Source organism: Oncorhynchus tshawytscha, linkage group LG04 (genome assembly GCF_018296145.1).
Source record: "Oncorhynchus tshawytscha isolate Ot180627B linkage group LG04, Otsh_v2.0, whole genome shotgun sequence".
Taxonomy (NCBI): Eukaryota; Metazoa; Chordata; class Actinopteri; order Salmoniformes; family Salmonidae; genus Oncorhynchus; species Oncorhynchus tshawytscha.
In genome coordinates, this window is record NC_056432.1 from 25,011,648 (window position 1) to 25,027,736 (window position 16,089).

At 40.1% G+C, this 16,089-nt stretch overlaps 2 protein-coding genes across 7 annotated transcripts in view; one reads left to right on the forward strand and one right to left on the reverse strand.

Annotated features, from left to right (window-relative positions):
- LOC112248408 (adhesion G-protein coupled receptor D1) overlaps window positions 1–5,353 on the reverse strand; it is a 62,063-nt gene extending 56,710 nt beyond the window's left edge. The window contains exons 1-6 of one of the 3 annotated variants that reach the window (XM_024417400.2): window positions 4,863–5,353; window positions 4,729–4,771; window positions 2,761–2,877; window positions 1,882–1,980; window positions 1,129–1,251; window positions 722–898 (exon numbers count right to left, since the gene is read on the reverse strand). In XM_024417400.2, the coding sequence (XP_024273168.1) occupies window positions 722–898; window positions 1,129–1,251; window positions 1,882–1,980; window positions 2,761–2,877; window positions 4,729–4,771; window positions 4,863–4,916 (613 nt within the window). In that variant the 5' untranslated portion in view covers window positions 4,917–5,353. The remainder of the gene's footprint in view (window positions 1–721; window positions 899–1,128; window positions 1,252–1,881; window positions 1,981–2,760; window positions 2,878–4,728; window positions 4,772–4,862) is intronic. The other 2 variants (XM_024417401.2, XM_024417402.2) reach the window with 2 other exon arrangements.
- A 1,251-nt stretch (window positions 5,354–6,604) lies between these two features.
- stx2b (syntaxin 2b) lies at window positions 6,605–15,258 on the forward strand. Of its 4 annotated transcripts, XM_042320523.1 has the most exons (11): window positions 6,605–7,018; window positions 7,252–7,326; window positions 7,443–7,542; window positions 8,492–8,566; window positions 8,751–8,824; window positions 9,116–9,224; window positions 10,294–10,367; window positions 11,802–11,939; window positions 12,032–12,142; window positions 12,474–12,593; window positions 13,557–15,258. In XM_042320523.1, the coding sequence occupies exons 1-10, from the start codon at window positions 6,989–6,991 to the stop codon at window positions 12,567–12,569; spliced, it is 882 nt and encodes a 293-aa protein (XP_042176457.1). In that variant the 5' UTR covers window positions 6,605–6,988; the 3' UTR covers window positions 12,570–12,593; window positions 13,557–15,258. The 4 variants fall into 4 exon arrangements, with proteins under 4 accessions (XP_042176457.1, XP_042176456.1, XP_024273171.1 ...); XM_042320522.1 differs by having other exon boundaries at window positions 12,474–15,258; XM_024417403.2 differs by lacking the exon at window positions 12,474–12,593 and having other exon boundaries at window positions 6,607–7,018.
- Window positions 15,259–16,089: the final 831 nt, after the last annotated feature.

Genomic DNA, 16,089 nt, shown 5'->3' on the forward strand with positions numbered 1-16,089 from the left:
GTGACATATCGTCATGGCACATTATAAGAGCCAGATGATGTTTGATCTTCTGTAACTAATAATCAAATAAATCAAAAGTGCACATGAAGTCCTGTAATTTAAACAAGATGACGGAAGACATTTGAGAATTTGTTCATGAGCTTATCTCCAGAAATAGCAGACCAAGATTGAGATGGTAGGGGATGGAGAAATAGTTTTGCTATAGTAGAATATTTATGTTATTTAAATTACTTAATTTAGAGTCCACTTGGGCCTTCAAGTTTGAAATATATGACATTTTTAAGGATATGACTTTCATACATACTATGCACTATTTAGCATGTGGTTCAGTATTTACTATAGTCACGCATAGTATAGTTACTATATATATATATATATATATATATATATATGTATAGTATAGTTACTATAGTCAACTATATGGAAACAGGCTTGCCAGTAAAATGTGACACATTTATAGTTTGAGATAAAGAATACATTTAATCCATCATTGAATCCATTAAATAATTCTGTGACCAACAGTATAGTCTGTTGATGATTGTAGCTCCATCTGCTTACAATCAACCATATTCAAGGCAAAAAATCTAAAATGATTGAAAACCACAATACATTCCTCATGTAGTAATATAAGAATATATCTTTTTAACCCACCATCTACATCCAAAGACTGCTTTATAACGTTCTTTTAAATAATTATTTTGAATCGTTTTCTTTTTTTTACCTAGTATATTGATGTTAGCCCTCCACCTCTTGAAGTTTCCTCGTGTGTAGAACTCCACATATCCAATGTAGGCATTGGCATAGACAGAGAAGCCATTGGAGATGACTTTCCCTCCAGAGACTATTGCAAAACGGGACTCTGCCTCCTGGTTCTTCCAAAAGAAGGAAAATGTCATCCCTGAAGAACATGAACATATATTTATCACAGATTAAAAAATAGGGAAATTGTTTCAGAACACAAATCATGCTAATTGTAATACATTTAGATCTACATGCAACGACATCAACAAGATTTTGGAGTCTTACCCCATTAGATAATTACTTCAATTCACTTCAATTATTATACATTGTCAGTACTGTGCAGCTGTAGAATGTTGGTGAGAGGAGATCGAGACAGGCAGAACTCACCCTCAGGGCCACACAGAGTGGGGTCACTAATGCAGGTGTTCTGGTAGTTCCCAAAGTGGAGAAAAGTGCCTCCATTATCTCCATTCAGATAGATCCCCTTGTTGACCATCCCTTCAACTATGTCTACAGGAGGATGAAAGGCCAACAACATTATTTTGCCTGATGAGAAAAGGAGGCAGTTTTTCCTCTGAACTAGGCTTTTCACAGGCAAACTAATAGGCAAGCAGTTGTCATAGATTTATGAACAAATTCTCTGTACTGCACCAAATATGGTATGTTCCCCACTGCAAAATGACCTACCATGGTAGTCAGCTATGACCAAAGTGCTTCCCTTTGTGTTTCTCCCCCTTTAAATCATGTAAGCAGACAAAACTAAATAGGCCCACCACGTTGAGGTTAAAAAGCAAAGCTCCACTTTACAGCCCTCTAGATACAGATCTCTATACCTCTAGTCTCCAAGCTTGTGTAATCCCGATTTACACACTCCAGTCTCGGGCTCTTTTTCCAGTGAAGAAAACAATTGTCTCTCCCTGACTACACACACCGTCTCACACACACAGACAAATCCAACATCTTCAGGTAACAGTGTGTGTGACACACTCATGTCAACTACTGGCTGAGCTGGTAGCCCATGCAAAAGACGATGGAGACTGAATAGCCTTAACATGACAGATAGCACCACAGTAACACCAACAGAGCAGGGTGACTGACTATACACACAAATGAATTTCGGTGAGCAGTGATGTTCCTCACCTACTGTTGCAGAAACATTAGTGTAGGCAGAGTCATTGGTATACACAGAGGAAGAGTTATGGGAGGAAGGGAGCACAGTGTGCTTGTGGATTTGAAGAGCTAGGTGAAACATAGAAAACAAACAGACAAAGGAGAAACAGGTGATTTACATATATACACACAAATAACACAAAACAGCCAGACAACACAACAGAACAGTGAGAGACAAGCACAGACACAGTAGGCATCGTGAGGGATGTGGTGTGTGAGCAGGGTTGAGATTAAGTGTGATAATGGGCTCAGTACACAGTGCTCAAGCAGGAACTGATCAATAATTTCCCCTTAGGATCAAAGTACATTTTGTAAGGAAATATTTGAAATGCCATTCTCAAGTCTAGATCTCATCGCTCACAATTGATATAATTGATTGTGAGTCCCAAGGTATTCCATTCCGAATCACATTGATGTTTCAAACTAGCTTAAACTTATTCAAATGATCAATATGTACAACTGTGGATGCATTTGGGAAAGTTCTTGCTGCTTCCATAGTTGGAAATCAGTTTTGCAAACAATAGTCTTAGCATTAATCTGGAAAGTCTGCATAAAATGTATCAGGGGATGAAGGATAACTTCTTAACCCATTTTGTTTATTGAAACACAGTGCTTTGATGTATATTAGCAAGTAGCCTTTAGACATTTCATTTTGACTCTCTACTTTGAAAGTTATTATAGCAAATTTTAGCGTAATCTTATTTGAACAATGCACACAGCTGCACCTTAAAAAGCAGGGTATTGGTGATTGTAAGACAGACAAAAGGTGAATTGAGCTATAGACCATGCGGACAGAGAATGGAAAAGACTGGGTATTCTATTCCTAAGAATATAGGTCAATGCACATACTTATATTACTTCCATTAACATGACCTGGTCTGTTTCCAATCTGGTCCCACAATCCATGGATCCCGTCCACCTTATCCAGCGGCCAATAGTGTGAGGCTGTGCCTAACACCTGGAGGCCTGGACAGAAAGTTATGTGTAAACAAAGCTCCAGATGGGACCTTTCTCTAATCACACTCAATCATGCTATTTCAATGGGTTATTTTCCTGGCATTCCTCCATGTGTATTTTAGGATTACAATTATTGACAACTCTAAACAATACAGCTAATTTGTTGATGTTTGGGTATCTCATTCAATAAACACAGTTTGCATTGCTTAATTAACCACTATTACTGAGTATTACACTTATGGTCAGTCACAAACTGTAATTCATCATCCCATTATACAGTACCAGTCAAAAGCTTTGGACACACCTACTCATTCAGGGGTTTTTCTTTATTTTTACTATTTTCATGAGGCAGCTTCATGAGGTAGTCACCTGCAATTCATTTCAATCAACAGGTGTTCCTTGTTAAAAGTTAATTTGTGGAATTTCTTTCTTTCTTAATATGTTTGAGCCAATCAGTTGTGTTGTGACAAGGAAAGGGGAAAGGGGGATACCTAGTCAGTTGTACAACTGAATGCCTTCAACAGAAATGTGTCTCCGCATTTAAGGTAGGGGTGGAAAACAGAAGATAGCCCTATTTGGTTAAAAAAAGTACATATTATGGCAAGATCAGCTCAAATAAGGAAAGAGAAATTTCAGTCTTAAGACATGAAGCTCAGTCAATACGGAACATTTCAAGAACTTTTAAAGTTTCTTCAAGTGCAGTTGCAAAACCCATCAAGCACTATGATAAAACTGGCTCTCATGAGGACCACCACAGGAAAGGAAAACCCAGAGTTACCTCTGCTGCAGAGGATAAGTTCATTAGAGTTAACTGCACCTCACAGAGTTCGAGTAACAGACACATCTCAACATCAATTGTTCAGAGGATACTGCGTGAAGCCAGGCCTTCACGGTCGAATTGCTGCAAAGAAATCACTACTAAAGGACACCAATTATAAGAACAGACTTGATTGGGCTAAGAAACACGAGCAAAGGACATTAGACTGGTGGAAATCTGTCCTTTGGTCTGATGAGTCTAAATTTGAGATATTTGGTTCCAACCGCTGTGTCTTTGTAAGACGCAAAGGAGGTTACCGGATGATCCCCGCATGTGTGGTTCCCACGATTAAGCATGGAGGAGGAGGTGTGGGGATGCATTGCTGGTGACACTGTCTGTGATTTATTTAGAATTCAAGGCACACTTAACCTGCATGGCTACCACAGCATTCTGCAGCAATACACCATCACATCTGGTTTGCGATTAGTGGGACTATCATTTGTTTTTCAACAGGACAATGACCCAACACACCTCCAGGCTGTGTAAGGGCCATTTGACCAAGAAGGTGAGTGATGGAGTGCTGCATCAGAAGACCTGGACTCCACAATCATCCAACCTCAAACCAATTGAGATTGTTTGGAATGAGTTGGACTGCAGAGTGAAGGAAAAGCAGCCAACAAGTGCTCAGCATATGTGGGAACTCCTTCAAGACTGTTGGAAAAGCATTACAGTTGAAGCTGGGAATGCCAAGAGTGTGCAAAGCTGTCATCAAGGCAAAGGGTGGCTACTTCGAAGAATCTCAAATCTATTTTGATTTGTTTAAAACTTTTTGGGTTACTACATGATTCCATCTGTGTTATTTTCATAGTTTTGATGTATTCACTTACATTATTCTACAATGTAGAAAATAGTTAAAATAAAGAAAAATCCTGGAATGAGTAGGCGTGTCCAAACATTTGACTGGTAATGTATATATATTTTTCTCCACAATTTACCAGTAATATTCATTATAAACTGTAGGCTAATTTCAGACACAACATGGAAAATCTCAAGAATTCAAGGAAAATGAATCCATATTCAAAATGAAGTATAATTAGATTTACCTGGATGCTTGGATGGCTTTGGCTTTACTACTTTGCCATTAACCTGTAAAGAAATCAAATAATCTCAACATTGCAACGTTGCAGTAGCCTACACATAATGGTGAAGGTCATATAAAAATAACTGCTGAAATTACCTGAATCAAAGTGACAAAAGCAGTTACAAACAGAATTTCGAATAATAGTTCCATGACTTGGCACTTGATTAAAACTACAAATAGACTACTACAAAAATACTGGTTAATTTAGTTTAAATCCCCAATACACGTTCAATCTCGGAATAAATCATTATTCCAAGACACTGAAAAAAATCACTCTTCTCTGCGTATTAGTCCATGTTTCCAATAAAAACAATTGTCACACAAAACTTAATTCCCTGACATTTTGTAAAACTGCATTAAAATTTAGCAGTGAAATTGGCACATCATAATATACTGCCAATGTGCGTATCCATTCAGAACTTCACCAAAATTGATAATCCTCGTCTCTAAATACAGAATAAGAAATATTGGGCGATTCCAGCGACGGATTTTGCTCTTCCTTGCTTGATGTGGTCTGCTCTGTCTGTCCTAGGATTGCACTGAGTGGAGGAATTCTCCGGGCTGTTCGATTGGACGTGGTAATACAAAACGTGATGTCATTTATGGAGCATCGGAACTCAAGGTGGGGCCTGCGTAAATAACGTATATCAAGTGCGTATTTGGTGATTATGACCCCCCCCTCCGCCCTCAGAACAGGCTCAATTCGTCGGGCATAGACTCTAAAAGCTGTCGAAAGCGTTCCACAGGGACACTGGCCCATGTTGACTCCAATGCTTCCCACGGTTGTGTCAAATTGGCTGGATGTCCTTTGGGTGGCGGACCATTCTTGATACACACGGGAAACTGTTGAGAGTGAAAAACCCAGCAGCGTTGCAGTTCTTGACACAAACCGGTGCGCCTGGAACTTAGTACCATACCCCGTTCAAAGGCACTTACATCTTCACTCTCTGAATGGCACACACACAATCCATGTCGCAATTATCTCAAGGCTTAAAAATCCTCCTTTAACCTGTCTCCCCTTCATCTACACTGATCGAAGTGGATTTAGCAAGTGACATCAATAAGGGATCAAAGCATTCACCTGAAAGTCTATGTCATGGAAAGAGCAGGTGTTCATTATGTTTCGTGCAATCAGTGTATATTGCAATAAAAATATTTTTAAACAAAAATATATGAAATCTTCAAAATGACAATGTTGGTGTGTCCTTTTGACGTGTCAGAACAACACGGAGCATTGATGCCGATGGAGGGCGGTGGAAGCTGATTTCTGACTGTTTTGCCAAAAGAGAGATTTGCATTTTAGCCTTTTTATTTGGACAGTCAACTTTATGAAGGGGATATAAAAGTCACATATTAAGGTGCACTGATGTAAGCGGATATGAAGCCCGATTGAATTCGTTAGATATGCCTACATTTGATTTAGTTAACTCATAGGCTGACATACCTGAACTAAAACCCATGGCTGCATGCTGCTTCCTTACATCTCATTCTCAACGTGACTTCCACTCCTGTTTCATGTTCTTCATCTGTAGGCCGGCTACTGTAAACTAATGGGCTGGCCATATACATTGAATTACTAGTACTAAAACCTAGAAATCTAGCCTGAAAATAAACTGTTCTGTGGAAATTGGAAGCCTAGAGATTTTGGAATGACCTGCTTCCTCGTGAATCATGGGGGGAAAGGACAAGAGAGGAGATTATGCAGCCACTCACAAGCGCACGGGAGACTGTACGGTCAACAGCGCCGTTGTGTGGCTAATATCCAGTACGACAACTGTGGTCACAGGAGTAGTGCTAGGTGCGGGGCTACGAGCTTCCTCCGCGGAGGAGAGTCATGAGGCGTATCCCATTTCCCAACAAGCTCGTAGATAGACGTAACGTTAGAAGGTAATGTGAAGTAACTTAATGTTGTCTGCCACAACCAGATAGCTAGCAGACTAACGGTGCATATTGGTTGATACCTAATTTGAAGGAGTTGGACAACGCTTTCCTAGCTAATATTAATGATTGAAAGAGAAAACATCTCACCTATTGCATGACTATAGAAAGTGATGTTGATTGTCAACAAACTCAGTATAACAGTTACCTAGTTAGCGTAGCTACTAGCTAGAAAAGTTAGCTAGACACTTGTAGAGCTAATTTAGCTACCCGAGCTAGTTGCAATGGAGTTGAGAAGTGGTTGTTTAATTTATTATTAGCCAGTCAAAAACGCATCAAACGTGATGAAGGACCGGTTGGGTGAATTAACCGAAGTAAGTAGCCTACTATGATGTTACTGATCTCACCAGTCATACATCCATGGCTGCAGGCTGAATAAATTATTCTATTCTTTAGTAGCTATTTCCTAGGACCTAAGGAATGCAGCTCTCGTCTATAGCATTTTGTTGTCATGATAATAATATGGTAAATGTAGGCCTGTTATTCACGCGGTACTTGAGCCTCAGATTTGACTCTCTAATAAATGACTGTCCGTTTGTCTTGACAGAGCAGGACACAAGCAGAGGAGGATGTCAGAGTCACAGTTGACAGTGATGGATTTATGGAAGGGTTTTTCAGAAGGGTAAGAACAGTGTTTCAGTCAGTACTGTTTTCAGATAAGCTAGATGGTTACTGTAAAATACTGTAAGTGTCTGTGCATTTAAATGATATTGAAAATACTGTATGTGCGTGACTCAGGTGGAAGAGGTTAGGGGGCTCATTGATAAGATATCTTCTGAAGTGGAGGAGGTGAGGAAGAACCACAGCATGATCCTGTCTGCACCCAATACAAATGAGAGTAAGTTGATGCCCATCAATCAAAACCCTCTGTCATAAAGATAGTGTAATAACATTAGCCATACTGGTGACTATACCTCCACTATGAAAAATATGCAATTTCAAGTCTTGAATTCAAAACTTTTGCATGACTAAATATAGGCTTGGTATTTGCGTTGCGACTTCTGAAGTTGTAATAACAATAATATAACAAACACTCTTACTTCCTCTAACATCATTGTCCAGCGTCACAAAATACACACGACACAATACAAACAGATGGCTGGGTGTCCGGAAACCTGTGTAGGAAACCATGTCATGGCCCTGTGGGTGGGCTCTGACTAAACCTTCTAGAATGGTCATTTTACTGGGGGATAGGTTGTCTACCGCTGGGAGGTTATGCATTGGTAGGTAGCATGTATGTATGTGGCGTACAGTGACCGCCTTAACTTCAGCGCCTATGCCGAACCACCGGTTTCATACAAAATAGAATTTGGAAGCGTGAAAAGAGAGTGTGTGTGCGAGTGCATGTGGGTATGCTTCTCACACTGACGCTGTGTTGCTGCAGCTGTGCTTGTTCAGAGTTGATCCACTGTGGAGACTGAATAGGCACAAGGAGCTAATCAAGACCTGCATGGACAAAGGCCCTCAGTTGACTCTATAATGCCACAGAGCAGCATCAAGTATTACCAGCAGAGTAACACAGTATCAACCATCTGCTATATAATAATACTAACTGGGAATGGCCCAAGAGTTTGGTGCAAATACTTGTTGGCCCACAAATCCAGTGATACGGTTGGTTACTACGGACAAAGGTAGGTGTAGGGTTTCTTACTGGAATAAATATGAAGAATAGTTTATTGTTATAGAAGAGTTGCCAAGTGATATGATTAATGCTAATATTTGTCCAGGTCAATGTTGGGGAAATTTGCAATAATACATTTATTTTCTGTCACTGTTATTTCCTGAAGAGATGAAAGATGAACTTGACCGGTTGACCAATGAGATCAAAAGCGATGCCAACTCTGTGCGAGTTAAGCTTAAATGTAAGTTTAACACCACGATGTACATTACATTTAAAAAAATATTTGTTGTTGTCATTTTGTCATTGATATGACTGGATCAAATGCCTCATCCCAAATACTGCTAGATGTAGAGAGGTAGATCTGGGGTATTTGTCAGATGTGATGTTATAGCTACTGTAATCACTGTTCTTCCTGTTCTCTGTAGCTATGGAGCAGAGCCTGCCCAAGGATGATGTTTCTAACAGGGCCTCGGTTGATTTCCGCATTCAGAAAACCCAGGTCAGGAAACAGCCTTCCCGGGACTCATTCCTCACATTTGCGACTGCTGACATGTTCTTACAGGTTGTGGTTAAGAACAGAGCTTGACAAGAGATACTCGGAGTCTAACTTAGAAGCCTGTATACAAAGTTGACCATGTTTTGTTGTGATGTTTGCTGCTATGTTTTGATGCAGCTGTTTGACATCTTAACCATTTCAAAAGTTTACTGAGTCTTTATCCACTTGACTTTTTTCCAGTGGTTGGAACTCTCATTCGTCTCTCCTCAGCTTATGTTTTCTCTAACCCCACAGCACACGGTGCTCTCCAGGAAGTTTGTGGAAGTCATGAGTCAGTACAACAAGACTCAAGTGTCGTTTAGGGAGAGAAGCAAAGGAAGGATCCAGAGACAGCTGGAGATAAGTGAGTGACAAACTGGGCCAGCAGCAGAGCAGACAGGAACATGGAAAGGAGTCCGACCACACCTAGGAGCTTTTCTCTCCCACCGTGATAACACATAGGCTACACTGCTCACAATTACCAACAACAAAAAAATCCTCATTATTGCCTATTTTCATTGTGGATAAGTCAGGTTGTTTTCCGGCTTCTTGACCTGGCACTGTATGTTATTATCTATAGTTGTGGCATGGACAATGTGGCAATTAGACCTATTAAACTACGGCTACGGAAAATACGGGATGACAGTTAAGTGTTTGGCTTGAGATACCAAAGAGACTTGCTATAACAAAACCATATGGCAGACACCCATATATTGTTCGTATAGAGTATTTGTTTAGAATGAGAATAATTGATGATGACAGAAATAGCCGTAGCCCCTCCAGTCCCTTAGGATAGTCTTAATGAGGCTCTCTACTACAGCACACTCCAGAAGGAAGAGAGGAGTCTTACACAGGACACATACACCTCTCTGTGTTAGTGTTGCCAAGGAAACAGGGCTCAGAAGCCTGCAACACTCCTTTACAACTGTCTTTAGAAGAGCTGGTCACATGACCAGTTGTGGGCTCATGGCTGTGCTGTATAGTCATTTTTATTTCACCTTTATTTAACTAGGCAAGTCAGTTAAGAACAAATTCTTATTTTCAATGACAGCCTAGGGACAGTGGGTTAACTGCCTTGTTCAGGGTCAGAACGACAGATTTTTACCTCAACTCGGGGATTTAATCTTGCAACCTTTCGGTTACTAGTTCAACTCTCTACCCACTAGGCTACCTGCCACTGTTAATCATGAGTAATCATAGGTTATATACATTCACTGGGGTGGAAGGGATAATGTACATGATCCCAGGTCTGTAAGTTACAGTGGGTTTGATCATGTTAGGCAGTGAGGGTTGAGTCTCTCTAAGGAATAGCCTAGATCATAACACTGTGGTTGTGGCTACAGAGACTATTCTCCCCGCGGAATGGAGGAGAGAGAACACATTTATTTGTTTTAGCACCTGTTTGGTAAAAGTATTTTCTTTCCTGGTTCTAGCTGGGAGAGTGACTAGCAATGAGGAACTGGAGGACATGCTGGAGAGTGGCAACCCATCCATTTTCACATCTGATGTAAGTTATCATAATAATAGTGAAGCTGGATGAGCTGGTTGAGAGAATGCCAAGAGTGTGCAAAGCTGTCATTTTTCTTTGATTTTATTTCACCTTTATTTAACTAGGTAGGCCAGTTGAGAACAAGTTCTCATTTACAACTGCGACCTGGCCAAGATTAAGCAAAGCAGTGCGACAAAAACAACAACACAGAGTTACACATAAACGTACAGTCAATAACACAATATAAAAAATATATAAAAAATATATGTACAGCGTGTGCAAATGTAAAAGAGTAAAGAGATAAGGCAATGAAAAGGTCATAGAGGCGAAATAATTGCAATTTAGCATTAACACTGGAGTGATAGATGTGCAGATGAAGATGTGCAAGTAGAGATACTGGGGTGCAAAAGAGCAAGAGAGTAAGTAATAATATGAGGATGAGGTAGCTGGGTGTGCTGTTTACAGATTGGCTGTGTACAGGTACAGTGACCGGTAAGCTGCTCTGACAGCTGATGCTTAAAGTTAGAGAGGGAGATATAAGACTCTCCAGCTTCAGTGATTTTTGAAATTCGTTAAAGTCATTGGCAGCAGAGAACTGGAAGGAAAGGTGGCCAAAGGAGGTGTTGGCTTTGGGGATGACCAGTGAAATATACCTTCTGGAGTGCGTGCTACGGGTGGGTGTTGCTGTGGTGACCAGTGAGCTGAGATAAGGCGGGGCTTTACCTAGCAAAGACTTAAAGGGGTGGCAGGGTAGCCTAGTGGTTAGAGTGTTGGGCTAGTAACTGGAAGGTTGCAAGTTCAAATCCCCGAGCTGACAAGGTACAAATCTGTCGTTCTGCCCCTGAACAGGCAGGTAACCCACTGTTCCTAGGCCGTCATTGAAAATAAGAATTTGTTCTTAACTGACTTGCCTAGTTAAATAAAGATAAAATAAATAGATGTCCTGGAGCCAGTTAGTTTGTCGATGAATATGTAGTGAGGGCCAGCCAACGAGAGCATACAGGTCGCAGTGGTGGGTAGTATATGGGGCTTTGGAGACAAAACGGATGGCACTGTGATAGACTACATCCAGTTTGCTGAGTAGAGTGTTGGGGGCTATTTTGTAAATGACATCGCTGAAGTCAAGGATCGGTAGGGTAGTCAGTTTTACGAGGGTATGTTTGGCAGCATGAATGAAGGAGGCTTTGTTGTGAATCAAGTCAAAGGGTGGCTACTTTGAAGAATCTCAAATATAAAATATATTTTGATTTGTTTAACACTTTTTTGGTTACTACATGATTCCATATGTTATTTCATAGTTTTGATTATTATTCTACAATGTAGAAAATAGTAAAAATAAAGAAAAACCCTTGAATGAGTAGGTGTGTCCAAACTTTTGACTGGTACTGTATGTATTTGAATTAAATAGACTGTCTTACTGGCTGTCTTCCTGTCGTCCACTTCCTCTCTCAGATCATCTCTGACTCTCAGGTCACGCGGCAGGCCTTGAATGAGATTGTGTCACGGCACCAGGATATCATCCGCCTGGAGTCCAGCATCAAGGAGCTCCATGCCATGTTTATGGACATGGCCATGCTGGTGGAGAATCAGGTACTGTAGTGCAGTACTGTAATGGTGTCTTGAATATGATTAGTTCTGTTTTTAGTCAAACCCTATGGAACTCATGTGGTGCTGTTTAAAAGGGGGATATGGTCAACAACATAGAGAACAACGTCTCCAATGCAGCTGAATACATAGGCCGTGCCAAAGAGGAGACCAAAAAAGCTGTGAGATACCAGAAAAAATCCCGGAGGGTAAGTCTCCTCTTCCCCAAACTAAAGGTCACATGGTGCATCTGCTAATAATACTGGATAATACTGCTCAAGTTCGACTCTTTTAACTACTGCAACAGTTCTGAATGTTTTGGTCGTAAGAATAATATTATTTCAGTATCATATACTGATACCATTCTAAATGCCAGACAGAATGTTTAAATGCCATATCAAATGTCTAAATTGAATGTCAAAATGCCTCACTATTGCTAATGGGCAGTCATTTACATTGTTCGTTACCTGACTAAAATCACTGTAGTGTGTTTTGGGTCACGCATTATTAACCTAACCACTTTGTTTCTGTTCTTGGCAGAAACTCATCCTCCTTGCCTTTGCTCTATTGATCCTGCTTGCTGTCATTGCACTAATTGTTGGTCTGTCTGTTGGACTAACCAAATCCCCTATATGAGCCCTGTCCTGCTATCTGTCTGGGGTAACTACTACTGTGCATTTTATCATGATCAACATAACATTCAACACCAATTCCTTCCATTCACATCCCGACGCCGGCGGGTTTTTGACTTCTAACCCTTTTTAAACATTGTGTGTTTGAGCTTCAGACTTCTGCGTCGTACCATTGCATGTGTCTATTTCTTCTCCATCTGTTGGTTAACGGGGGCTGAGCTAGAGCGGTGTTTGTGAGATAAGGGCGGATCACGAAGGGGGCCGGGGCTGGGTGTTTTTACAAAAACGTCTGTAGACTGAATTGTTTGAGTTACAAACTATGAAAAGCTGCTCTACGATGCTCACTAGCTACACAAGAGTCGTTAGAAGGTAAGGGGTTCTTCTGCATAGAAGATCACAGGAAATCCAAGGACGTAGTGTCTATAATACTATAAGATCACATAGTTGCTGTCACAATCTCCAAACTCCACACGGGTGTCACTGAATAGTTGGATATTCATTTACCACTAAAAAAGCTATTTCTGTACTTATAGCATTCATATACATTTCATTTTTATCGGGGGTTTTGCTTGGGAAGACTTTTTTTTATTGACATTTGTCAATAAAACCCATGAATTTAACTGTTCATGTCAAGTTGTTTTGTTTTTTACTTGTATCCCTGGTTGTCCTGGTAAAACACTTCACTGTGAGGCTAAATATAAGGGCTGGACATGCAGATAGATGAAAAGCTGATTTTTGCTGGGCTCTTGGGAGTAATAGGGTTAACACATTGAGGTACTGTTCTTGATAGTGGTTGATATAGCAGTCCAGTTTTGATTTAGAGAATCTCAGAATTTGAGAATCACAGTAATGGATAAATTGCCAAGTTAGGTTCATAGTAACTACATTCAAATAGATGAACACAGACGCAATTATGTCGGTTAAATTTGGTCATTTTGGTTTGTTATGTACTAAATGAACAGTGAACCAAATGTATCTTCCTCTCTCACAGAAATTGTTCTGGCTTGCCATTTGTGTGGCACTGGCTCTCCTCATAGTCATCATTATAGCAACAATATTTGACTGACCATTGAGAGGCCCCACTGTTCAGAACAGCAGAGGAGTCTACAGCAGTTTCTCACACCTTTGGGGCCAAGTTCCAGTCATCAAACCCTGCTCAATGTTCAACTCCTCCTCCAACACCAAGACAGGCATTTCACTTCTCAGAGGACAATAGATCCAGCTGTATCCACCATGTTATTACAATATTACACCTCTTGACTCCATATAATGGCTGAGTCAGTGGCCTTGGCTTACACAACTTCACAGAAGCCCCAGGGCTCCTAGGAAAACACTCCCTCTTGCTGCAATAATACAGGGTAGCCTTTTTTACTGTCTGTGCAAGTAACTACAATGAAGTCTCTACAGGACTGCCATAGGCTACATGTCAACAATGACTACCATTGCAAACTACATAGACACACAGACTCACCTCTACTGCTGCCATAAAGGCTAATAACACGTTACATGGTAAGTAGAGAGATGTCACTTTCAAACTTTACTGAGCAGAATGATTTTTATCTACACCATAATTTAGACGCTTTAAAGCAATTCATTTCTAACTGTTAAAATATAACTTCAGTTTATGTGATTTTGTGCAATTTAGTGTAACGACCAGAACAAGATGATTTCATACAACTTAGGTGTAATGTTTTTTTTTCTCCTTGTGATGATCATGACTAAATGTGCCTTAAGAGAACCGAACACGATAATACTTATTAAGTGTACTAAATAACACACTCCCAATGAAAACTTTGATTGGAAACCATTTCACTGTTGGGATGAAATGTTTGTGTCTTGTTTTGACTACACCTATTACTTTGGTCTGCACTTAGATTTTGTATTTATTTATATGATTTATTTAAGTGTCATACACCTACTGGTGCCCAGCCCACAAGACACAACAGAACCAAATAACATTTGACAAATTATACATATCATTCGCATACAATAATTCTGGCCAGTATAGCTACCATCTAGCCACTCTACACAAAAAGTTGATATCTCCTTTCCTGGCATCGTGAACAAACTGAGCAATCTCAAACACCATGTCTGAAAGAGAATTCAAGCCTCTGCTCATCGCGTAACCAGAAAACTTCAGTTGTCACCAAAATGTTACAAAAAAAGAACACATCTCAGATTGTCATAAAGGTCAATAAAACACTAAATGGATTTTGTCTTTGATTTCCCCGAGATCACACAGTATGAAATCATCTTAGCAAATTCTCTCCTCTTCGGGCACTCTGTTAAATCTACCTGACTCTATAGCCAGAGGGAGGGTTTTGAGTTGTGCACAAACTGACCTTTGGCTTTTTGTTAGGTTTAGGCGGACAAATGATTCAGGGGTGTAGTTCTCTTTGATGAGAGTGTATGTTTAAACCAATCATCAACTGCCCATTTTTCCTTGTGGATCAGCAAAAGCTTGTCCTTGATTTGGTTAACACCACATGATAATATGTTCCTGATTTGTTCCTTTGTATGAACAGATTGTTTGTAATACACACTCCTGAGATCTTTGTCTCCTGCGTGTGGAGCTTTTGATACATAGGTCATTTTGTTGTAGTATCATTGAGTCAGATCAACATTGAGTCAGATCTTTCTGCAGTTGATACAGCTGGAATATTGTGTAGATAAACAATAAATATGTAAGTGAATTATCATCCGGATTCTTAGTGTTTCATTTCAGTTTGGGGTGCTCTGTTTGAGTACATGGTTAGGCAGTGCAATCAGATGCATCCCCCTTAGATTTCTTCACATTGTATTGTGTTATAAAGTGGGATTAAAATTTGATTTTATTTTATTTGTCAATGATCTACACAAAACACTCTGTAATGTCAAAGTGGAAGAAAAAATGTAACCTTTTTTTAAAAAGATGAATGAAAAATGAAACAATATAACTTGATTAGGTAAGTATTCACCCCCGAGTCAATACATGTTAGAAAGGTAAAGGGGATACCTAGCCAGCTGCACAACTGAATACATTCAACCGAAATGTGTCTTCCGCATTTAACCCAACCCCTCTGAATCAGAGAGGTGCGGGGAGAGCTGCCTTAATGGAAGTCCACGTCATCTGCACCCAGGAGGCGTTGGGTTTAACTGACTTGCTCAAGGGCAGAACTGCAGATTTTTCTACTTTGCCGGCTTGGGGATTAGAACCAGCAACTTTTTGGTTACGGGCCCAACGCTTTTAACTGTGTGTTTGAGTGCGTGTGAGATAGAGAGGGAGATTGCTGCATTGGACCTTTAAATCTCTCTTGCCAAGGATTCAAGAGGGCGAGCATGAAAAGCTCAACATTAAAAATGTCATGGCTAGAGCCAAGGGGGAAAGTTATATAATGCAGAAGTCCATTGTGCCAGGAGGAGCAGATCAGAAACAGGAAGAAACCACGTGGAATTGAAAATGATACAGAGGCAATGGGCATTTCACTGAAAGTCCTTATTATGAGATAGTAAGTAATAATGAGATAGTAAGTCAAAATTATGAG

Excerpts from the sequence above, each read along its gene's own strand:
- stx2b (XM_042320522.1), top strand. The coding sequence starts at position 6,989 with ATGAAGGACCGGTTGGGTGAATTAACCGAA. Across the intron at positions 7,019-7,251 it reads GGTTGGGTGAATTAACCGAA|AGCAGGACACAAGCAGAGGA; the intron begins GTAAGTAGCCTA and ends TTGTCTTGACAG. Across the intron at positions 7,543-8,491 it reads TGCACCCAATACAAATGAGA|AGATGAAAGATGAACTTGAC; the intron begins GTAAGTTGATGC and ends TATTTCCTGAAG.